The 25,512-nt window shown below is 37.9% G+C and overlaps 1 protein-coding gene across 8 annotated transcripts in view; it reads left to right on the forward strand.

Annotated features, from left to right (window-relative positions):
* Positions 1–25,420, forward strand: part of RETREG1 (reticulophagy regulator 1) — a 67,592-nt gene extending 42,172 nt beyond the window's left edge. For 4 of the 8 annotated variants that reach the window (XM_038124464.1, XM_038124443.1, XM_038124458.1 and 1 more), the window contains exons 4-9: positions 11,807–11,933; positions 13,773–13,857; positions 15,020–15,157; positions 17,003–17,067; positions 18,192–18,318; positions 21,190–21,701. In XM_038124464.1, coding sequence (XP_037980392.1) covers positions 11,807–11,933; positions 13,773–13,857; positions 15,020–15,157; positions 17,003–17,067; positions 18,192–18,318; positions 21,190–21,701 — 1,054 coding nt within the window. Of the gene's footprint in view, positions 1–1,106; positions 2,231–2,256; positions 8,981–9,044; positions 10,712–11,806; positions 11,934–13,772; positions 13,858–15,019; positions 15,158–17,002; positions 17,068–18,191; positions 18,319–21,189 lie in introns of those variants that run through there. The other 4 variants (XM_038124471.1, XM_038124451.1, XM_038124481.1 and 1 more) reach the window with 4 other exon arrangements.
* Positions 25,421–25,512: the final 92 nt, after the last annotated feature.

Consider the following 25,512-nt stretch of genomic DNA (forward strand, 5'->3'; position numbering starts at 1 on the left):
CAATTTTGAACCTAATCTTTCCAGGTCTTCCTTATGAATAAGTAAATAAGGTGATATTATCCTCCTTGCCTCAGTGAGAGCTGGAAAGAGTTGTAACGAATTGTAGAAGTAAACAGTTTTACTGCTGTAGCAGTAAGCTCTGTGTGCAGAGTATGACCAAGAAATGAACAGTCCAAAGCTGCACTTGAAGAGTTTGGAGTACATCGAGTTCCAAGGCTGAAATACAGGGATAGACTTGATACTGAAAGCTTTTCACCTTCTGAGTGCGACCATTGAATGCATTAAAATGGAATATTTTATAAAAAGGCATTTGACATAGTAAATGTATGTGGTTATGTAAGAGTATATTCCAGTGCATGGAAACTGAAGCAGCCGAAGTTGCATAGGGGGTTCAGGTTTGTTTGCTTTCATTTTTCATGCTACATTTAAATTTTGAATGACGCTCCTTCATGTTGCAGATTTCAGTTATTTCTTTTGCTTTATTTCCTAATCAGAAGACATCACAACTTCAATCTGAAGATGAAACTGTTACACAGAATCATTTAATTAATTAAGAGTTTTGAATTTAGCAGGTCTGTTGTTTCAGGGTATGCTTGAAGAAACTCAACTTTTAATTATTTCATCTATAACTATCAGAAGTAAGAAAAGAAGAAAAGGAAAGAAAAAATTATTACATTGGAACATGGAGGTATAGGTGACCATGGAAAGTCTCAGTTGTAGGCATGACATTTATTAATGCTTATTTACATATTGCATTACATAATTTAGTCAGAGGGCTTTACTCCTGGTTTTTTAGCTCTTACTAGTCCTTTTGAAGAAATTTATATGAAAAAAAGAAGAAAGGGTAGAATCCTTTGTCGTTCTAAAAGTTAAGCAGCTTTCCAGAAATTATGCATTACTCACAATGCACCATATATAGCTTAGCAAATCAAAGATACATGGCATACCTTTGCTCCAGCTTTGCTTTTTTTTTTTTTAAATTTATTTTAAACATGTGACATCCCCAGGACAATTCTTACTGTCTCATGCAGGACAGGCAGGTGTAAATCTTGCTGGATTCCTTCCTAGGAAAAGTGATTTTTTTACATTAAGATCTCTGGATGTAATATGGATTTGAAAACATAATAAGAACAACAGGTCAACCTGTTCAGTGAAGGAAGAGCTGTGTGAAGGAGCAGTGCTGAGCCATGTACTGAACGACAGACATAGGGATCCTTGGAGTCTTGGAGTGTGTGAGAAAGCTTCACCAGCACAGATAAGGTTGCGGGGGTGTTGAACATTAATAGAGACGTAGCTGGTGTAGCTGGAGTGACAGAATCCTTGTCACGCATGCAGCAATAGGAGGAAGAGCCGTAGGAGGAAATCCATATTCAATTCACCTTCACAGAAGCAATCAAAGTATTCTGGCAGAAAGCTTCCTCCTGCCAGCATACTTTAGTTTTTGAGGACTCTTTCAGCACAGTGTTCTGGTACTCCTATCTAAGATTAGTTGTGGCTGATGAGATTAGAATCAGAACTTAAAAGCAATGCAATTAATCATTATTGAAAACTTGTCTTCCTATTCCTTATTTAAAGAATTACTAAGTTTTTGTGGATTTTTTCGTCTGTGAATTTAGTCCTTGGGGAATAATTTGGCTTCTTATGACAGCTTGTGACTGATGCTTTGCAGGGAGGAAAAAAAGGATTTCTCTATAGTTTTAAGAATAAACACTTTGCTGTCATATTTTCAAGCCTTTCACTTTATTAAAGTTTGAGTGATTTAGCTTCTCATCATTGGGGTTGCTGCTTACACCTGAGAAAATGGGAGATATTGAGGAAGATTTCCAGTAGAAGCAGGAAAATAAAAGTATTAAATGGGTGGTGATTCTCCCTCACATGACCAGAAGGAAAACAAACTGTTTGGCTTTTGACCGTGCTTGCTACTAAACACCCTGTCATAGTGTGTGAGGTGAGTCACGACTTGTTTATTTATAGCCACGGCCAATCAAAGCCGACCGCTCTGAACTTCATTCAAGACCAGCAGCTCTTAGGATGTCTTGTAAACATTTGCTCTCTGAGCAAGGAGCATTCTTCCTGGCAGCGAGCAGCACAGGTGCCGGGCTGGTGGCTCCTAAAACACAAAACAGACTAGAAGATCATTGCCTGGATTATCTAGATTGGTAGAGAGAGACTGAGAATTCCCTTTTACATCTGAAATGCCAGACAGTGAGGATCTGGGACAAGATGACAGGTACTGTACTTTGCTTGTGCTGGCCCTCCCGTGCAGTGCAGCAAGGGCTGAGGCTTCATGTAATTAATCTGTGTGTGCTCCTGAGTGCTCAGCCTGAGATCAGTTTTCTCTGCGTCGTAACCGATCTTCTGCTTCTTGAGGGCTTCGCCTCTAATGCTAACCTTCTCAGGAGGGAAGTGTGAGCCTTAATGTCTGATAGGGGTAAATGGAACAGCTCTGAGGTACCTCTTAAACTGAAGCTGAAGGGAAGAAAATACTGTGTGGTTTCTACCGGGTCACTTTTTCCTTCAAAGCCTCAGTATGTCAGGCATGGAAACAGTTTAGTTGGAGCCTTGCTACTGAAAGAACACTAACTCATTTCTGTGAGATAAGGCACTGGGTCCCGTTGAGGTACACCTGTCTTTCTGAAATTCAGCTTTTACTTTAATTAGCTGATAAAACCAACAGTCAGGACAAAAAGAAAAAAAAAAGTAATTGGATCCAAAACTTGATAACATTTTAAAAAAATACTGTTTTCTCAAATATGATCTATCACATTCCTGTGAAATAAATGCTTTAATTAAATTTAGCCAAATAGTTTTTAAAATAGGTATTTGAAAAGTAGATGTTATTAATGTTTGGCTATGACAGAGTTTATAATCTGGATTTCCTAAAGTCCACATGGTTTTTCCATAGTTTTGATGCTAATCAAAATGCTGGTTCTAAAATGGTGTGAATGTTGGCTCTAAAATGGTGTTAATGAAATATTTGATGTTGTAAAAAGAGTATTTGTTGTGTATGTAAAAAGAGATTTTTTTTTAGAAGTTAGTGAACAAAATGCCAGAATACAGAGGCAAATCTAAGAAATTAAGCAACTACAGGGATCAGAATTGGGCATTTCATTGTGGCTTTGGGTTTGATTTCTTCTAGTTAAATTTAAATCTAAAATTTAAATTTATGGGGATGTTTTTCCAGTATGTCTGTCAGTGTGTTGCAAGATGAAACACAGGAGATGGTTCTGGTTTTCTGTTGTAGAGCAGCACATTCAAGCACGGCCCCCTAACTGGATGAGCGTGGGTGAATGGATCCCCAGGGGCAACTGGGTCTCTGCAGGGGTGGGGTCACCTACACATTTCCGTTTGCAGGGATATCTGGATTGTGCCCTATATATATATGACATAGATTACAATTAATTGTAGTGGCAGGTAGCATTTTTTCTTTCCTTAAGGAAATGTTGACTCCTGATAACCACCAAAGCGTTAATTGCTGTTCTTCAAATAATGTTTGGTGAGATCTCCACTTTGTTCCATTGTTTATTTTTCAATAAACTGGAAATATGTGTGACCCCTTAAAAAAAGTTTTCAGCTTTGTAATGATATCTAATTTATTTTGTTCATAGTTCTTTCTCTATAAAGGCTTGCAGCAAAATTTGGCAGCTAAACAGAAGGCCTAAGACTCTAAGACCTCTTTTTCTGTCAAAGTTGGGAGTTTTTGTTTTGGAAGAAAAAAGATGAGCTTTTCTAAAGCAGTAACCTGGAAAAACATAACAGAGCCTGCTCTGCCCATTTATCATTTTTGAAGCTACCATTAAATTAACTGACCCTGATGTTCATCCCTCATCCTTTTGTGTCATCCAATTTCTTTTTCTGAAATTAATTTGCCTTTTTGTCTTGGTCATAACAAATAGGATATAACTGGAGAACATTGCTGAAGAAGTGCTAATGAGGCTTAGTGGAGGTCAGAATATTTTGGTCCAAGTTAAACAAGAGGGAATAGAAGGAGGAGATATGGGAGCTGTACAGCAGCAATTAATCTTGGAATTGCAAAGGAAGAAATTGTAATGTAAATGTACAGATAATGGTGTAATTTTAAGGGCACGTTGAATCAAAGCTTCATCTTGTATGCATTTAAAAAAGGAGAGCAGTAGTATTTTTGTGGAAGGTGCAGAATGAGCTTTGATCCCTGACTGGTTTCAGTGCATTGCCCTCCTTGTAGGCCCTGCTCAGATGCAAATACTTCTTACATCCTCTCTCCAAGTTCATGTCCTACTTCAGAAAATATGTACTGTTGTGTCACAAGTGTATTTAATGAACATGGTTACATCATAGTTAAATATGTGGCATTGGTCAATACTCTTGTTAGTCATACTGCAAATTAAAATAAAAAAAAAGCAAAGGAACAGAGGCACAAGTACTTCTTAGTAAGGCTAGCCAAAAAGTGAAGAGCTGTGAAGAGCAGGTACCCACTCGTATCTTCTCTTGTGTTTTGGCACATGATCATGGCTGGTAACAGATGAAGAACAGTGAGGAAATACATGGCCACAGGTAGAGGATTGAAAATAATTTAGCATAAGGAGATATTTTCCCTCAGTAATTCTTTATCATCAAGTCCACTGCAGTTTTGGTGTAAGACAGTATTTTTTTTTTTAATTGACATTTTGTGAGGAATCTAATGATAGTCAAGAATGTATAAAAGACACTGTGAGTATTGGTTCTGAAGTGGTGGAAATATATGGCTTTAGGAACTCTCAGTAACGTATCAGAGTAGTAAGTGATGACCTACTTGTACAAAATACATTAAAACCCATGGAAAAGAGTCAAAATGAAGTTGTGGTTCACAGAAAAAGTTATAGTCATCTTGTTAGGTAACACAGAAAGTAATTTTAAAAAATACTCTTTGGCACTTGAAAATACAGTTTTCCTTTTTTTCTTTTTTTTTTTTTTTTTTTTTGTGCAGCTTTTCTACACTTCAGGGAATACTAAGCTCATCTTTCCTAGCTGTTTGACTTTGAAAGGCCTTGAGCTAGGAATATCCCAGCTGAAGAATGTGGAGGCTGTGAAGGAGGAAAATAAATTGATTTTGTGAAAAAAGCACTAAAAGAGTTGTCTTTGCAAGAGAAAAATCATTCCAAAAGAATTGCTTCCAACAGCTGGGCAGATCTGTTTAAAGTTCTGCAAATGGAACTTTGTTGATTAGTAAGGAGTTTCCTTAGTTTTCTGAACAAAAATATCTCTTTTGTGTTTGTAACAGTTACAAATGGGAACCTGATGTGAAAGATCCCAGCCCTTGGACCGTCTTGGTAAAAGGGCAACAGCATATAGTAAACAGCATTATAGTCTTTGCTAAACAGAAAGCAAGTCAATAATAGTATTTACATGGCACTGAAACACTCTGTTCTCATGCAGAGAGACGTTTATAAAAATCTTAATGACATAAGTCTTGAATTTGGACGAATGGCAGTTGACTGTCAGATCATGCTTTGAATGACCTCGAACTGCAGTAGTAGCTGGTGTTCTCCTCAGGGGAGCTGGGCAGGAGGAGAACAGAGGGAGGGTTTCCTGTGGGAGCTGGCCTGCCAGTCTGCTCACCAGAGTCTGCCCAGAGGGGCTCAGCCCTGAAATGCCCCAATTTAGCTGGAGTATATTTTGTTTGTCTTAGCAGGACATTCAGCAAAAAGTGACAACATTTAATACTGTCTGCTGTATTGAGGCACTTGTATACTGGAATCACCTTCAAAAAAAGCCGGAATAAACCAGTTTGTGTTCAGTCAGCTGAAGAAATACAATGCAGCTCCTTATTAAGACTTCATAAGATGACTGATGTATTATACCTGAATAGAAGAGATGAACACATGCCCTCCAAAATATAATCTTGTTAGCAATGGGTCATTTTTTTTCATTTAAACAATCTGTTGGATAAGATGAATTCCCCTGTCTCTTTGCAGAACACTTGAGTGTATTTTTATAAGAATAAGTTTACTTTCCTTTTCAGTAAATTTTGTTCCCAACTAGTAATATAAGCAAAAAAACTACCTTAATTTATTGGATTGCTATTGTTTAGCAGGAAATCAGTGGTAAAATGTTCCTGTGTCAGATGAAGAGAAGAAAATATAATTATGGCTTTGGTTTAACACTCTGTGCAAGGAGTATATAGAGTCAGGGATGAAAGTTTGCTTATCTGTCACATGGCCCTACCACTCTGCTATGCAGTCAAGTGGGAAAGGCACATCCAGCCTCATCAAATGCTGATGATTTAAACATATTTCTTGTACAGTAATGTTACAAAAAATCATCTTGGTCGGGAAATAAAAGGAGGAAAGCTGTGAAATAAGATTTTTTTTTCAGCTTTTTATTCCACACCTTCCTTTGGGAAAAAAGAACAGCAAATTGGACAGATGCACTGTTAATAAAAAGCACAAAATTGAAGTGTCAGATGCAGATAGACAAGGCCAGGAAGAAAGCATTTCAAGAGTTTAAGAAGCAATGTTACACAGTATAACACAATTCACTTAGTTCTTATAAACAATGTATTTGAACTACTGGTGGTATGATAATTAAAGGAGATTTTTGGATTGGGAAATGTTATCTACTTTTTAAGGTGGATAACTACATTCTCCAGCTTCCATTTAAAAACAAGATCTGTCTCTTTATCTTAGAGATTCAAAGGGTCCCAAAGCCTCAGCACTGAAGGGATAGTCAGGTGTGATCTGGTAAAGGATGTTAGCCACAGTACCACATGTTAGTGAGCCTAATCTGTGCCGCACCTGTGGATTAGCAATGGGAAACAGGGTGCATATGGATATCTACAAGCTACAAGCTGAAGAGATTTCTGTTAGAAAAGCTTTGCAATATTTGGAGCAAAAAGGTGGTAGATGAAAATTCTCCCTGAAGTCTAAGAATGGAGTATATTTGTAGATGCATCCTGTTTTTTGCTTTTTCTTTGGTGGAAGTCTTTCATGCAAGGACAATTTTACATGGTATCCCAGTGATTCATTTAAATTGTAGGTCTGGTTAACTTGGTCATGACCACATGACACAAATGCAATTATTTTAGTATACTTAATGATTGCATAGGATCCAAAAGTGGCACAGGATAGAGCCCAGTTCTATATAGTCACCTTTAAAATTAGCCACATAGGTCATTAGGATACTGTGCTCTGAGTTTAGTAGTGCTGGCCATTCTATCTTTCCACATAGTGCACATAACATTCACCAATGTGTTACATTTTGTGTCCATAAGGCTAATCAATAGTGCATTGTGTTCCACCAAAGTTCAATAGTAGCTTTTAGAGGTTTTGCCATTGGTACTTTAATATACTTAACTGTAAAATTTCCTTTCAACGCTATTTTATATTTTGGAAAGAAAAAGGAGTGTTTATTTTCATTTTCAGTATATTGCCTCCTGAAATTTCTATGTAAAATAAAAAATTTACACAAACCATTTTAGTCTAGATACTATTTTAAATCCCTTATCTCTGTACCTTAATAATTTAGAAGAAAAATTTTAAAACCTACTTTTTTGTATAGGTCTTCAGGTATAAAATGTTTGCTTCAGAGAAAAACTGTATCATTATAATCACTCCCTTCTGCACTGTGGTGACTTCTTTCTTAAAGCAGAAACCTGTGAAAGCTCTGAAAAGGTAGACCTGCTTGATTAGGGTTTGCTAACAGTTTACACCCTGGATTTCATTTGATCAAGTTTCATTATGAACTCCTGGTTGCCTGTTTGTCCTTTGATATCCAGATCCCTTAGAGATGCACTATCCTATAGGTTCTATATATTACTTTTTTGAAAGCTACCAAAAAGCCATATTACCTATATTTTGATTTACATATCTTCAGGAATGTAACTTTTGGTTCTTCCACCTTGACTACTACATTCCAAGTTACCCTGAAAATTACAGAGTGCACAGGCTTCAAATGTGTGTGGTTACAGTTGGGAAATCAGGAGGGTTTAGGAGCTCTATAATTACAAACTCTATGTTTATGTGGGTGCAGTCCTTCCAATCCACCACATCATGGTGTTCTCTTGTCACTGCAGCAGTTCTGAGTAGCATATCTGCATGAAGATACATAGAAAATAGTGTGTGCATAATTAAAACAATCCAGCACATCACGAAGAGATCTTTAAAGCAGTAACATGAGATCTGCTGACCTTTCTGAGAGAAATGTGATGGGGCTTTGCTTGAACAGATGTCTAGCTATGAAATGGGAGCATGACACCATCAGTCATTTTTAGCGAACGTAATGGCCACTATCTCTTCTGGCCAGGGTTTGTGACTGTGATCACTGGAAGCGTCTGGGTGGTAGAGTGTTTTGGGTAGGTTTCTTTTACAATTACTAGGCAACAGTTTATATATTTGCTCAGTTATAGAAATGATGCAATAGGCAGTCAGAAGGATGTGAGTAATTTATTTCTTCTGAACGCCCTCAACCTTATTGACAGTAGTTTTAGAATGGAAGTGTAGCACTGTATATCAAACTAAGAGTAAGTGATGGGAGCATAAAATATTATTCTTTCTAAATGACCCACAAAAGCCTTTGAAAGTATTCAGAGTTGGCTGCTATCCCCAAAGGAGCACCCGGACAGCAGTCCCCAAAGTTTTGGCAGGAAGTATAGGGTTTACATTTAAGTAATGTACTAATATTATGCTGAAATAGATTTATATTCTTGGTTGACTTATGTCAGAGTCAGGCACTCCACATTCGTCATCTACATCACTTCACGTGTCTTCTTTTTCCCTTTTTATCTTTAAATGTGACCATTGGAAAATTAATTTCTCTGGAGTATGCATGATTGTGTGCCTGCTTCCTTTTGATCTAATGCAGGCTTCATAGTTACATCTGTTTTTACAGGGCCATGACATAACCTCTCTGTCTTTGTGTACATACATTATATGTTGTACATACAACTATATGATGTACCTGCCTTCTTTCTCACTCCCCTTTCACCAGAATCTGTTGCTTCCCCCTTGTTCCAGCTCTCTGGACTGTGAGTAACACTGCTATTTGTGTCAGCTCAGGGTAAAAAGACAGGAAAGACAGATATCACCAAGGCTGGTGGTTTTTGGTGTGAACAGTAAGAGGCAGCATGTGCATCTGGTGGTCACACCAAAGACCAGCAAGCTGGCTTTCTTACACCTCTAATTGCCTAAGATCAGAATAAGGCTTCAAAATAGTCTCTGGTGTTCCCTGTAAAATAGAAAATTGTAGCTATTATAGAACTGACAAAGGTGGCTTAGGATTTCTTGTGGCCTAGAAGCAACTGCCAAGTACTCTTTTGTGGAGTTCAGTAGTGTGTTTGCAAAGTTTTGAAGCAAATTTCATGTGTACCATCCACTCCTCTTGCTTGTCTTCTTGTCCACGTACCACATGTGGACCACAAGGCCAAAGCATATAGCAAGATATTTTATCTGCACTGTAGCTCATGCTTTCAAAAACTTGGCTAAAGAAAGAATCACTATCACCAAGCAAGGCGCAACTGTAGAGAACTTTCCCTGCAAATGTGCAATTTTTCTTCATAATTTGCATTTTTGTTTTTGAATTGTTACTAGTTATCCCATTGTGCCTTGTTATAGCTCCTTCTCTTTAATCTATATTGTCTTTATATTAGTGGTGAAAATAGTTTGTAGTTTCTGCTTTTTTCTTTCCCCCCGTTTTTGCTATCAGCTTAAAATTATTAAAGTGAGTATCTACAGTTGTCCTAGGTATTTCAAAGCTCTAATTTGATAGCAGGCATCAGGCCTGTTCATTTTTGCTTTGTGCAAAGTTCTACTTTGATTGTCAACAATTTCAAATAAAGGGTAGGAGTAAAAGTCTTTAAAAGGATTTTGTTATTCAGAGCACTGTCATAATAGCAGTTTTCAATAATGGAATAAATGGGCAGCTCTTAAAATACTTATTATTAATGCTGTAGAATGGTTTACAGACAGTGGAAGCAGTGTTTCTTTAGGGGAAGTAGCTTATCCATAAAAACTGCAGTTCCTGTAAGCCAAAGCCCTTGTATAATGCTTTCCTGAAGCCGCTAATGATCAGAGATGATGGAAATTGAAATCTCTGCGGTGGGTGGCATGCAGACAGAAAGTTCTGTGTAAAGTTGCTCGTCCCTCCAGCTGGGTTCCTGCAGTGATCTCTATGAGTTATGTTATGGTTTTATTTTCACTGTCTGTTGTGGACAAATATCCGCATTCAGTGCCTTGCATGGCTGGGAAATTGCCAAAGTCACCTAGTCCAAGACACAGGGCTCTTATCCTATGCATTTCAGGTGCACTGTTTTACATAGTTCATGTTTGTTTTCCTCAAAGGGGATGAAAAACCCTCACCCTGACTATTTTGTAGTGTAAGAGGAAATCACACCACTGCAACACCATAAATACTCCAATGCAGTCAGGAGTAAGGCACCAGTTTTGGGGTTCGCACTTTAATGAGCCTTCCCCCGTGGCTGAAACCGCTTTTTCATGCAGGTGGCGGTGCCCGGGCAGTGTGGCTGTGTCCCCGCCGTGTCCCCCCCGCTCCCCACCTCGTCCCTGGCTGGTCCCCGCGGCTGCCACCACCTCGTGGCGAGCGGGGGCAGCCGGGAGGCAGGGAAGGGTCTCTGCGGAGCATTTTGGACCGAAATCGTGCCTTTTTACAAAAGCGGCTGCGGAGACCGTGTGCAGCTGAAAGGAGTTGGGAGCTTGATCTGACCGTCTGTGTGTCCCCTGATGGCTGCGCACCGACCCGTGTACGGTCATTTTTTCATAATGTAGTTTTTTATTAATCTTGTAATTCGATCTGCTTCTGACAAAATGCTTACTATTAATGCATTAGACATGTAATGGGTTATATATCTCAGTGAAATGACCAGAGTTGCTCATGACTGGCTTGCATTCGCTGTGATCAAAGCTGTGTGTTCTCAGCAGTGCGTTATGCGAAAAGTAACTCCATAAAGCTGGTGTAGAAGTGACTTCAGATTCTCAGTGTTTGCACGGTGGTTCGTCCATTCTTTGCACCAGTTTGACTTGACATTGACTGGCCTGTGCATGTCTTTATCATTATTTGTTTTTTCATAAACCAGCTTTGTTGTAGATGCTCTGTTTACTCCACAAAGGTATATAATGTGACCATTTAAGCTCAATATTGGATAAACTGATCAGCCCCAAATGTGATAGACACATATGCTGTCCCATGGTTTTCCGAAAATTCTTTGGTATGGGTTTTTTTTGGGGGGGTTGTTATTTATTAAAAGCACTGAACAGTCATAAGCTTTAGAAACAGTCCTTTCAATATAATAGAAAAACTAAAATTCAGTAGGAAAATTAATGTAGACATTAAGACTCCAAGAGCAATTTCCTTTTTTCTAGGTTGGATAGCAATTTCATCATCACAGTTTGCAGAACAAGATAAAAGATAGAAATGAAAAAGCACAAATATATATATGCATAAAATGAAATGTATTAATATATGTGGCCATCTTGTGGCAATAAAAAGTACTGTGGTATGTTTTTAAAAGAAAAATAGTATTTAAAAACAAGTTTGGGGTCAGTTGCTTGATTTAGATGACAACTGTGCCTTCAACTCAATGTCATAATATGACCAGAATGAATAAGCTGTAATATTTTATGGACTGAAAACTGCTACTACTGAATAGACTATTTTTTTTCAGTTAAAAAGATCAAATTAGCTCAATATAAAATATGAAGAAACAAGCACAGGTGTCTCTAGCATAGCTACAGCCATTGGATTGCCAGAGGCTAAGACTTGACATGATGTTTTCAACCAGTTTCAACTTCTATATGAGCTGTAAACAAAGTTGGGTATTTTTGTTTGTTTTGCTCAGCTGGAAAGTCACCGATTCCAGTCAAGACTACAGACCCAGAATAAATCAGTGCATTTCAGAAACACTGATGAATTTATTTGTATTTCTTCAAGAAATGTCCCACTTTAAGGAACAAAACCCTGGCAAGGTAAGCACTCCCCAGTAAGATTAACAGTTCTATATGGTTTAATAAAAAGTTGAGATAGATTTAGGAAAAAAAAACTTGAGGACAAGCAAAAAAAATAAAATGTACATTCTGACACATTCAGTCTTGAGTTTCTGCTAACTTTTTTTTTTTTTTTTTTTTGCGGTGAAGAATATGGGTAAGTAGTCACTGGGAAAAGCTGTTCACAGTAAACTTTATAGCAATACAGTCCATCCCCTTACAGCTGTTGGAACTTCACCAGTTATTCCATGGACTTTTTAAAGGAAATTTAAAACACCACAATTTAACTACAATTTAATAAAAACTTGCAAAAGCAAAGAAGGAAATAGGTATGTTCTTAAATGTACTTTTTTTTTTCTCAAATAACTGTAGTTTTCAGGAATAGCTATATGAAAAGAGTTTCTCATCCTTTATTGTTGCAATTTTTCTCTATACACAATAGTTGGTGATTTTCCCTTTTTTTACTGGAAAGACTGAGCTGGAGAACCCAGCTCATGAAGAGGCAAGCAAAAGTAAGGCTTTTTTTTCCTGCAAGTTGGAAGAATATCATTATTTAGTTCTAGTCAAACATGAAACAGCGGTTTTTTCCCAAAGAGAAAGATAAATAAAGTAAATGTATGTTGTTATAATAATAGATTAATTTTTTTTATATTTGTGTTGCTAAATATAAGTTAAAAGAAGACTACAAGACTTTTTCTCCTCTTTTAATCTCTCTTAATTTTGCCAGAAAATCTTTCCTGAAAACAGGCCATTCAGAATTACCAAATAGAAAGTATGTAGTACCACACTCAAATATTAGCAGTTTTGATTGAAAATATAGATGAGCAACTGGATAAAAAAATGACAGAAGAATGAAAATTATGTAGGAAAAAAATAAATTATATAAAGAGCAGTTGTATGTTTGGACAATAAAGTTATATTTAAAAGAAGTTTATAGTGAAGTAAAGAAATGTGGTATCAGTATTGTGGTAACTTAACAGTAACTGTATGTTAAGAGATATCTAATACTAGTTTAGAAAATACAATTTGATAGCATGTTTTCCCTTCTTTTCCCTGACCTCATTCTCTAAGCCATGCCATTATTTTACTGCTATAATTAGAAGCAAATTAGGCAGTAATGCTGTGTGCAAAATTTCTTTGTATTAACCATTTTATTGCAATTCAGCTCCAAAAGCAAATGGATCCTTTCTGCAAACTTTTAACAGATCAGTTGAGCACTGTGCAGTTGTGAAAAATGCACTGTTATGTCTCAGTCACCACAAAGGCCAAATCTTAGATTTTATGTTGAAAATTGGCTCAGCCATGGCATTAACAGCGGTGTTAGAGCAGCCAACAAGCATCAAGACATTGCATGCCAGCCTGTGAGAGAAAATAGTTTCACAAAGTAACACGACAGGGGAGAGAGCTGTAGCTGGAGGAAGGATGTTTTGCTTTTGTAAACATGCAGCAAGTATGCACTGTAATATTGCAATTAGTGACTTGGGTTTTTTCTTGCATATAAATTGTCCAGCCTATTTTCACGCAATGAGGGTATAATTTCTAATAATTTTAGCAATAAACATGATCTTGTTAAAGCTTTACAGTAAATGAATAAAAGTAGCATGTTTTTATGGTAGAAGAGGGTGCATCCCTAATTATCCAAAGTGGACTGTTTGATGCTTATTTTCACTAGAAGTGTTAAGAGTAATTACCAGTTTTAAAAAACAAACTTCAATTTTGCACTGCATTCTAGATTTCATTAGCATGCAACATCTTCCTTTTGCAAAATGATCTAATCGTTTAAGTGAAAGTGTTAATTGTGTATTTTAATGTTTTTGCCAGTTTTGCCTACTAGTCTGCAGCATATGTACATTTTTCACTGTCTTGGGAAGTTACATTCCTGGAGTTGTCCTCTCCTATGTCTTGTGTAAGTATGGTCTCTTTTCCAGTCATGATTTGTGTATGTGTGTGCTGGTCATTATTTGGTCTCTGTGTAGGGACTGTTCATTTATTTATTTATATACCTGTTTACACACTCATGCAAGTTTGCAGAAGACACCAATCTGTGCGGTGCAGTTGACAAGTCTGAGGGACGGGATGCCATCCAGAGGGACTTGGACAAGCTCAAGAAGTGGGTCCATGAGAACCTCATGAGGTTTAGCCAGACCAAGTAGAAGGTGCTGCACCTGGGTCAGGGTAAACCCTGGTATCAACCCAGGCTGGGGGATGAACAGATTCAGAGCAACCCTTCCCAGAAGGACTTGGGGGCGCTGGAATGGCTGGACACGACCCAGCCATGGGCACTCACAGCCCAGAGAGCCAAACCTGTCCTGGGCTGCAGCCAGAGCAGCGTGGCCAGCAGGGAGGGAGGGAGGGATTCTGCCGCCCTGCTCTGCTCTGGTGACACCCAATCTGCAGTCCTGGGAGTCTCCAGCACAGGAAGGACATGGACCTGTTGAGTCCAAAGGAGGAGATATGGAGTTTATCAGAGGGCCCTAGCACCTCTCCTATGAAAAGTGAGCAAGCTGGGGATGTTCAGCCTGGAGAAGAGAGCACCCTGGGGAGAGACCTTTCAGTTCCTAAAGAGGGCTTTCAAGAAAGCTGCGGACAAACATTTGAGCAGTGCCTGTTGCAATAGCACAGTAGGAGATGGTTTTTAACTGAAGGAGGGTCAGTTTAGGTTAGATATAAGAAAGAATTTGTTTGCAATTTTTTGTCATATGGAAGTCAGCTTACACATTTTTTCAGTGTGTTGCTTCTGGCACAATGTTGCTTAGTCAAAAGTTTTGTCCAAGTTGAGCTATCAAAATCAGACTAAGTTAAGGTAATGATAGATGTTATAATGACCATAAATCATGTCTTACTGATAGTAAAAAAGATGTCAATTGGTATGAATATAATGGTATTTTCCGTGATGACTAGGAATGGTTCCTCAAAACTGGATTTTACCATGCGTTTTATGTAAAACTAACTGTATTATGTAAAGTTAGTAGTTATCTTATGCAAAGGCATTGTTTAAAATTTTTGAGTAACTTCTTGTACAGCAATATTTCAATACCATTTTTTCTCTGTCTTCATTTTTATCACAGTATTGTGTGCCTTTTTATGTCCCTTCCTTAAGTGCAATGAATTTGGACAGAAACTGTGCAGCAAAATAAAGGCTGTTTTCATGAAACTAGATTTTGGAATAGTGGAATATATCAACCAGAAGAAAAAAGAGAGATCTGGTGAGTAGTTAATTATAGTCCCATATATTATTATATATTACTATTGTATTTCTGTATACAGAGAATTTTATTCACCTTGCGAAAAGTTTGGTTTGTCCTGAGAAGCCAACTGTAGAGATATTTCTTGCTTTGAACCTGGCTACTCTTATTAGCTTTATAAGAAGTGACAATGTATGTCAAACATCTGGGTTTGATAATAAAGAAATTATTACTTCATGGAAAGAAACAAGGCAAGCTCTTTGTATGTGATTAGATATACTGCTTACAAGTTTTCAGAAAAAAAACCTACTTGCTGTAAGCTTGCAGTGCTTATCTCTCTTTAGATAAGGTAAACTTTCCCAGTGAGACACTCACTCAAGAATCTCAAAATAAGTACTTAACAGAATTTTCAGTAAGAGACCAAACTCTCTTCCTGTAACTAAATCTGCCTTGGTTTCACTCCCTCCAGAAAAAAAAAAAAAAAAAAAAAAAGAAAAAGTTTTCTTCTCCAAATATTCCAAAAGCATATAAGGATTGCCACAGGATAGCAGCTACAAATTAATCCAAGTTTCTATGTGGAAAGGGGAGGAATCAATTTAAAACAAAATCTCACATATCTCCCCCAATATCTTTCTGATACTGGACACTTTTAGGTTTTAAGCAATAAAGCTATTTCCAGGAAAATCTGTATATGAATAGTGTTAGTTTATTTCTTGTGTGTGCTCCAGTTTTGGTAATTAAACCTTTGTAGTGTAGTTACACTACTTGCAGGTAGCCTATCTTTTTAAATTAGTGCTATATCAGTAGACTTAATATCTGCTTTAAAACATGCATTTCTTGTAACCATTACACAATTCATTATACAATGTGCTGTTCCTAGACCCAAGGAGAACCACCATGTGTCTTTTCCCATTCTCTTACATTTAATGTGATAGTAATTGAAAATAAGGAATAAGGCACTGGAAATTTTCTTTCATGCATTATTCTACTTGTTCAGTTTTTAAGTGAAACTGGCAGAGATAAAGATCAGACTATATTTTAATAAATTTCATAAGCCGGCACTGGGAAAATGGTTGAGGGTATATGTGTTCTTTCCTGCATTTCATCCTCCGGTTTAATTTTACACAGACAAGTTCCCTACCTTGCTTTGCCTCTTGGGTTCACCACATGGGCTCACAAACCTTGTGTTGGCACAAGAGAGGAAAGATCAAGTTGCAGGAAGAAACAACCAAGAAGACTTTGACTGTGTTATTCATTTTATATTGGTTTAAAAGATTCTCAGGCAGAGGAGGCAAAATTTGTATCTCTGTTTATCTGTAAAGAGCAACATTCTACCAGACTTCAGAGGATGCTTCGTATGCATATTTGCATATGACTGTGAATGCAGGGTAGCTGGGTGTTGGTAGAAGAAGGGGTTTGTGAACGAAGATTACATGCAATTATCAAGAAAATTGCACATTCTCATGTAAAATTAATGTGGTGGGATAACTACACAGCCTGTTCTAACAACACGTTACACCTGTGCATTTTACCAGCAGTGTAGTCTAAAAGAGAGATATCTATTTGCCAGGGCAGATGACATTCTAGTGAAAAACAGAGACTCCTGAAGGAAGTGCAGTGCAGGTGAATAGATCTACTGGAATGTATTCAGAATAACATTCTTTCTCCCACTGTGGTTGCTGTATTTTGATAAGCAGCCAGTCTCTCAGTCAGGCTTGTTTCCCTGGTAGCATAGCACATAAATGGTGCACTGTGTCAGCAGGTGGAGAGTTATTGTGCTACATAAGCTGTGTGACAGAGAACACACAGTGAACCTGGAAATCCATTGTTATGAGTAGGGTAAAAAATGTATCTTTTTTCTTTCAGAAACAGCAAAAACAAAAGCCACAGAAGATGACAGTGAATTAGACATATCAGCTCTGTGTCCTAAGGTGACTTTTTTTCAGTCAGCCCTGTCTTGCTTTTAAAATCTATATAGATAATGGGAGGCTATCTAGATTGCTGTCTCTGTTCTTCTGTGGAAGACTTTGCCCTCCCCAGGAGGCTGTGTTCCTGAACTAAGCAGTATGCTTTAGAAGTGATTCATAGTCTCCACCTTTAGCCTTATACTAACCAACCTACTGCATTTGTGACTTCTGGCCTTCAAGGTAATGGTTTCATTGGCCTACTGAGCTAAGAATGTGTTTATTTTGTACTGGCTGTAGAATGATTGTGTTAATATTTAAAAGCAAAGGTGGTTACTTTTATTTCCAACACTGAAATTGCAGTTGATTTTTATCAAATTAAAATACAAAAGGGAAAGATTAATAGAAAACTGTAGTGGTTCTACGTAATTTGTCAGATATTTTTGTAATCACTTGTCTAATAATTTTCAATGATGGTGCAAACTGGTATATAAAATCTTTCTAGATATGTATGAGAACACTAAAATTTCTCACTTTTCTTCTAGTATTCTAAATGACTGTATGGCAAAGGTTTTTCTGTTACAATCAGAATACCAGTTGGTATTTTAAAAATCATCCTAAATAGGAATTATTATGCAGTATTTGATCAGTAGTGTTTAAAGCCTGACTTTGACTGGGATTGCTTTGGAGGTAGTTTTGTGCTGGAAAAAAAAATACCCCTTGGGATAAAAATTTGTATCTGACATAACTAAATATTGTTCAATAAATTGGTAACAGATAATGGGTTTTTTGTTCAGCTAATTTTTGATGGTCTTATAGATATCGGGCTGTTTTTTCTGGTCCAAGTCTACTCATTTTGTTACATTATGCACGTTTTGTATTTGCAGGCTCATTTTGCTTTTATAACAGCAGCTGGAATTTTCTATGCTTCTTTAGTATAATACAGCCTTTAGTTATTACAAAGAGGGATGTTTCACTTCTAAGCATCATATAGTATTTTCATGTTTCTTCAATTAAGGCTTAAATAGTAGGTGATTTATATTGCTATCACATATAAGAAGGATTTTTTTCATTCTCTAAGCATTGGCTTTCTGCAGTGTGATTTTTTTAAAAATATATTCATACCATGTATGGGACTGTTTTCTGTGTAGGTTAGTCCTGCAATTGTTGCCAAAGAGCTGTCAGTGTCTGACACAGATGTCTCAGAAGTATCCTGGACTGATAATGGGACCTTTAATCTATCTGAGGGGTATTCTCCACAGACAGACACATCTGATGGTATGTAACAGCTTCATCTATATCATCAGTGGATTCCAGACATGCAAGTTACCTCAAAATTATTAGACAATTTGAGGACAGGTTTTGGGGTTGTTACTTTTCCCTCTGAAATGAGTTTAAGTTTAATCTTAGTGTTTTGTATAGTTTTGGATACATCTTATGTAAGAGCTATCCTCATCTTAAAAATGTTAAAGTACATCAGCAAGTGTCTAAATAAATAAGTAGTACTGGGTGAAACCAACATATTCAATAAGTGCTACATGTAGTACTCTGTTCTACCAAACCTTTCAAGCAAGTAAACCTTTTAAAATTACTACCAATGCTTTTGTGGGTAAGCTAGGGAAATAAAAACTGAGAAAGAAACAGTGAATACACTGACCTGTTAAACAGCCAATTAAAGAAAGTACTATCAAGTTTTACTACTAGACATGAAGACAGCCAGCAATGAGCCTATGAAGACTTAGACTAGGAAAAGATTCTCAAGCACTTGGCTTGATCTTGACCAGAAAAAATGTCTTACTTTTTATTAGTAAACACTTTGCTGGAATAAAGATTAAGGACAACAGTAGTTTGGTGTTATCTCACCTGGGGATCTGTAGCTCTGCTCATCTTGCATTTCTCCTAGGGAAAGCTCCCTGTAAGTGACAAGCAGGATGATACTACAGGCCAAATTAATAATTCCAATTATTTTCCTAATATTTCAAGTTGTAAATAGACAGCATTGTATGATCACAGAACTGTAAGCTGTAAAAAGCAGTTGTCATTCATCTCATCTATCTTTCTGTCTAGAGCAGGTTCAAAGCTCTTCATTAAAGCTTTATGAAGTTTCTCAGGGCTGTGACCACTTGAATTCTGAACATCTCTAGTGGTAGAGATTCAGCAATTTGCCTGGAAAGCCTTTTTCAATATTTGCTTACCCTCATGATGAAAAAGTTTTTTTCTTACACTGAGTCAAAATTTCCCATGTTCGAATGTCAGTTTACTCTGATCCTTTCACTGTGCATTTTCTAGAAGAGTAAGGTTAATCTTCTCTCTACCTTCCCATTCAGTAGTTAAACTGATCCCCCTTTGCCACCTTCTCTTGGGCCAAACGAGGCCCATTCTCTCAGCATCTACATACATTCTTTCTCTAGCCCCCTAAATAATCATGCTGGCCCTCCAGGGGGTTCAGTCCTTTATGCCATTGTCTGTCTAGGACTGGAGAGGTCAAAACCAGGCAAAGTACTTCAATGGGTACACTCAGTTGCTGAATAGAGGAGGAAAATCCCTTCCACTAACTTTCTGCCTTCAATTTTGCTACTCCAGCTCAGTGTGTGGTTGGTCTTCCTTGCTGCAGGGACATACCACTGACCTGCTGCCCACAGATCTTTTTCTGGAAAGCTGCTTTTCTTGTTGTCCTTGGCCTGTACTGCTGCACAGGGTATTCCATCTCAGATGCAAGACTAAACATTTGTTTTTGTTGAATGTCATGATGTTCCTTTTCAGCCTGTTCCTTTCTCCAGCCTGTTGAGGTCCCTCTGAAGGCATCCTGACCTCCAGAATATCAAATGCACCTGTCCCACGGCAATTCCTTTCTGCCCTTGAACTTGCAGAGTGCACTCCAGCCTGTCATCCAAGTCATTAATAAAAACCTTGAACAGTGCTAGTTTCAGTCCCTGTGATAGACTCCAGTAAGCAGCTTCCAGATGCACCTTGTGTTGCTGATGAAGCCTTTGACCCCCACAGTCCAGCCACTTTTCCACCCACCTTTCGGTTCCCTTACCGTGTTTGCTCACCAGCTTGGCTGTAAGGATCATGTGGGAAACTGTATTTATAGCCTAGCTAAGTGAAGAATAACATCAGCTCTTCTTCTCCATGGAGCAATTCAGCAAATGGGACATACACAGAAGAGCAAGACCTAATGGGATGCATTCAGGGACTGCCTCATCTCCTGTCAAAGCTCTGTGCATTCAAGCCACCACTTTGCATGCAGCACAACCCTTCCTCCTCACCTTCCCAGCCTGTCTTTCCTAAAGGAAATGGAGAAAATGACGGATGAGTCATTTTTAGAATTTATTTCCTTAACCCTTATGAATGATCCTACAACGAGCTTCTGTTGCTTGTTTTAATAGAAATTAAGTTCAAACTTTTTACCATCTCATTCAAATACTTGATGAAAGTATTTGCTTGTGCTGATTTAGGCCTCTTCCACAGACCATGTATTCCACGGTATGTTTTGCACATTTCTAGTTACAAATATTGTGTCATTCATTAATGCAGCCATTAATATCTAATGTTGATTACATCCTGCTTTTTATCCTCTTGACAACATGAAACATTTCTGATCATCTGTAGAGTTTCCATTTTCTGTTTCCTTTTAAATACAAGCATTGGCCAAGAAAGGAAAAAGAAATTAGTCTTTACATTGGTTTTATATCTTTTTTCTTTAAACAGATAAACATTCTTTTTATTACTCCATATGCATGTTAAAAGCTTGTAACACATCCTTACATGTTTACATATTTTTAGTTTATATATATTGTGAAGAGAAATAAATTTTAGGACTTCATGTGTTTGGTATATTTTGAAATATCAGTGCTGAGGATTTGCATGGGTTGTTTCATTACAGAGAGATGTACCTAAAAAAGTTAGCTTTAAAAAGTTATTTTGTTCAAATAGTTAGGTTGATACGAGCCAATTTGTGGCACTAGACCTCAAAACCATTTTGTTTTAGATGCCACACAAAGCTCCTTCCAGTAGAGAACTACTGGAGTAGGGATTAGTAAATGTATTCAGAGGAGCACTTGGTACTTGCATTGTTACATGTGGCTGACGTTGTGGGAAAACTTTTGTGAGTGCTAACACTGTTTTCTTCTGCTAACCCTGTAATAGATTTTGACCGACATAGTGATCATGAAGAAGCTTTCGCTAGAGATCTTTTAGAGTTTCCCTCTTTAGAAAATGGTGCCGGCACAAACGATGACGATGACTCAAGCATCGGTTTGCCCACCCAGCAAAAACGAAGGAAAGAGCAAACTGATGTCAAGGTGGATCACGCTTCCAGACAGAGTAAAGAGAGACCATCCACTGCAGGGCTGTCCTTGCCTTTGACCAGTGACCAAACCTTTAATTTAATGAGTGGAATTGCTGGTGATGTCATCACGGCTGCGGTGTCTGCTGCCATCAAAGACCAGCTGCAGTCCCTACAGCAAGCTCCCTCACAGGCAGCGCCCAGTTTGAGCGAAGAGACAGACACAGAAGAAGCTGATGATTTTGAACTGCTTGACCAGTCTGAGCTAGAGCAGATTGAGAAAGAATTAGGACTTTCACAAGGTCAAGAAGCAGAATCCCAGGAAAAGAAAAAGTCTTCAGGCTTCCTTTCAAATCTGCTTGGAAGTCATTAACCTTGAAGTTGCAGCTGGTAACACAGAAGAAACTAAACATAAAACACAAAAAAAAAAAAAAAACATCAAATACTACAAAACAAACAAAAAAAAGAAAAAGAAAAGAAGAAAATTCTGAGCTGTAAGCTTTAACTATCCCTTTAGATGTGTTGTAATAATTTCCCTTATGCAGAGTGAATTAACTGGATAAGTATCAGCTAATACTGATAGTTTAATGTTTCTGGTAGTTATACCTCAATGTAATAGCATGGAAATGAATTCTCTATCCACTGTTTGGTTGCAGATACGTGGTGGAAGTCAGTTGTTCAAAATAGTTGGGGGAGAGGTTTCTTTTACCTTTTTGCCAACCATCTATTTTGGGGTCCTGAGCCAAATTTCCAATATTGGCAGTTTATTTACTCTAGTTTTCCAATCATGTAATACAATTAATGACTCATATTGTGAGGGCAAGTTATCAGAGGGCTGCAGTGAGATTAACTGCATCTCACCTCCTTCAATACTACCAAAAAGTATGGATCCCTGCAGTTAGCATTATGTGTAGTGCATCTACTGTATATGAAACACATTAACTGGCACAACTCGAGTTTAAATATGTGTGCAACACTATAAAACCCCCTAGATTTCATACTTAAAACCTTTGAATTATTTTGGATATGGTGATGCATTTCCAAGTTTTTTGCTGTTATAGCCTTGTAGATTTGTAAAGTGGCATGTTATATGACTGACCACCTGCTGTTTTCCTTGATGGAGTCTGGTCCTTGGCAGTATTGCCCATGTGAAGTCAGCCAATGAATCTTTATGTTTAAAAGTTATTATTGTGTAAACTGAACAACCTTTTTGGGAGCAGGTGAGGGTAGTTATTGTTTGGAGTAGAGATTAGGGATTAAAAAAAAAAAAAAAAAAAAGCAAAAAGGCTTTTTAGGTGCCAGTTCCTTAATTTGTGATTCTGTAGGTTTTGGTTTGGCTTTTTTTCCCATGATAGCTGCTTCCACTTGCAACAAAAGTTGTGTTGCAAGGTGATGATTTTAATATACTTAGAACCATTTGGTGAGGTCAGTTCCTAGAGAAGACACTCAGAATCTTCTTCTTGGCATGTAATTTAAAACAAAAAAAGAACTTGTTTAAATTATTTGCCAGTTTAAAGTCCACACATGCTGAGTAAGTGGCATGGGATCTCAAGCAGATAACTTATTTTTCTAGGGCTTTTTTGTTCACCTGTGACAAAACTGCATTGCAATACCAAGCAATAGTAATCCAAGAAATAGGAAGAAATAAAGCTAGTTTTTTTAATGTGATGTATACCATTAGCAAAGTTGAGGGACCATGTCAGCTGCTACTACTACTCAAGTAAATTTCCATTTGCTGGCATTTGAAGAGGTAAATACTGTCATCTAGGACCCTCAAAAAGTACAGCAACAGATGATAAAAATCTTCCACTAACATACATGTGTAGGTAAACCTGTGTTTGAAATTAACTTCATTTTGTATTTTTTTTTCCTTTTGAGGTGGAAGAATAGGCAGATGGCCAAAAAGAATATAGCAAAAGGAAGGATGCTGAGGTGTTTTGACACTAGCTTTATTGTTGCTTGTGCTTTTTGTGTCAGTAATGCATATTGACTGTGTTTGCTGTCCTTTACCAGTAAAAGGGTAAGCCTGTGCCTTCATTATCAAATACATTATAAAATAAGTGGATGCTGGATATAGATCCCACAAGACGCAGCTTTCAAATTACAATATCTCAACACCTGAGTTTCTGGAAGTCATTAGAAAACATGGCCCACAGCATTAGTTGCTAAGTTTCTTCTTTAGCTTTTACCAGGTTGTTCTTCTCATTTGGAAAAAACAAATTTTAAGAAAATCAAACACCGAACCAAAATTTAAAAAAGCTTTTGTTGGAAAATCAGCAAGTTAAAAAAGTTCTTAGATGACTTAAAAGCCTCATTTCCTTGCCGCATGTTTAGGACAATCTGTACAGTTACAAGAGTACAAATCCAAGTTGCTGATGAAGCTTTGTAGGATGCCCAAACAACTGTGTGCTCCCTTGTCCAGGGGTACTGGTGCCAGAAGGGGAAGCAGGCTGCAGGACAGGGAGAGGCGGCAGGGAGGGAGCAGTCTTCCTTCCCAGGCTTTTCTGGAGCAGATTGGCAGGACAGGCTAGCTGGTTGTCAATGGTGGCATTGTAACAGCATGCACTTTATTGTTGTTTTATGGAAAATACTTGTGGTTATGAAAGTATGTAACACAGGGGCACTGTTCTAGAATAATAGATTAGATAAGAAAGAAAAGCAGTTGGAGGAGTTTCTCAGACTTTTTGTAAATTACCCATTTTCTGGTTTCAAGATAGATAAACAGATTGATTTTTCTCCAATACAACTCTCTTTTTTTTCCTTTTTTTTTTTCAGAAAGAAAAAACCAACCAGAACTTGAACAAGTAAATCAGTAAAGTAAGGGACATAGTTGCTTATCTGAGAGTCTTTAGAATTTTTTTTCTGCTGTCATAATAGTCAATTACATTCAAGCCCCTAAATACTGTGTAATGGGAAGGCTGTAATTCTGTAATATTTAATATTCTTCCTCAGGTAGTAAAAAAATGTCTCATTTTCTGCAGGAAATTATTTCTTCCCTTCCACACAACCACATGTAAGAAACACTTAGCGTGGACACAATACATTCCACTGCCAGCAGTTTGCCAGCAAAACACAAAGAAAATGTTTCTCTCCTTTGTGGATCCTCTCCACACTGCCCTCAGTTGGAAATCCCTTGAGAAAACTTCATTTTGCTGCATTATAGCAGCAGCCAAGAAATAGCAGTTCCTTAAAAATTCCTGTCAGAATGGTCTACTGCGTCTTTCCTACTGAGCACTGTTGTCACCTTCTCATCCTTCAAATGGTATGCCTGGGCAGGAAGATAGGCAAGGGGGTGTAAGGCAATACATAGCTTTGAAACATAGAGTTTTTCCATGGAAAGCGTCCTTGCGTGTGATTTCCAGTCAAAAGGCACACAGGCAGCATAGAGGACATAGTGTGAGCCAATGCCATGGGGTAAGAGTGTGTGATCCTGCCCTGGGATCGGTGCTGCTTGTGTTGTGTGTGTGTGTGCTCGTACCTGGCAGCAAAGGGCTCACCCTCTTGTGCCTTGCAGTGGCTTCTTCACGCATCCTGATGGAAGAAAAGGACCTATGTCAGGGCAGGGATGCAGGTCACTCTTTTGTACTTGGAAAATTGCCCCTCATGTCAGTAGACAAGTGACAGGATCACCATCGGATTGGTGGCCTTTGGTGTGTCAAATCCAATGCAAAACCACCCGTTCCCAGCACACGGGGTTTCCATGCGTACGTACCACACACCTACTGACCATTCTTCTGTTTGTTAGTTGAAATAAAATACTATTCTATGCAGAGGAGGTTAAATAATTGTAACCCAAAGTAACAGGGTCTGATGAGATACTCGTTCTACTTGTTCTGTGTTCGTTCTGCACTTTTTCCAGGCTGTCCCAGCCTTCTGAACAAATAAATCCCTGTAGTCTCCACGTCTGTTCTCAGCACATGAGCGGCGTCGCAGTCTGTGAGTAACCCCCACCTGGGCAACCAGAAACTGGAGAATTACAAAATGTCCGTATTTAAGTATTCTGCAGCACTTTACCTGCCTGATCACTGTTTTGTAAACATGGAACTATTATATTGATTGTTTTAATAAATATGTGTTAGTTTTTATCTTAAATCATCTCACTGTGTGTTTGCTCCAAGAAATGGAAATAAACCCTATAACAACAAACAGGGTGACCTTATCACTCTCTTCAACTACCCGAAAGG

The sequence above is a fragment of the Motacilla alba genome, chromosome 2 (genome assembly GCF_015832195.1).
Source record: "Motacilla alba alba isolate MOTALB_02 chromosome 2, Motacilla_alba_V1.0_pri, whole genome shotgun sequence".
Taxonomy (NCBI): Eukaryota; Metazoa; Chordata; class Aves; order Passeriformes; family Motacillidae; genus Motacilla; species Motacilla alba.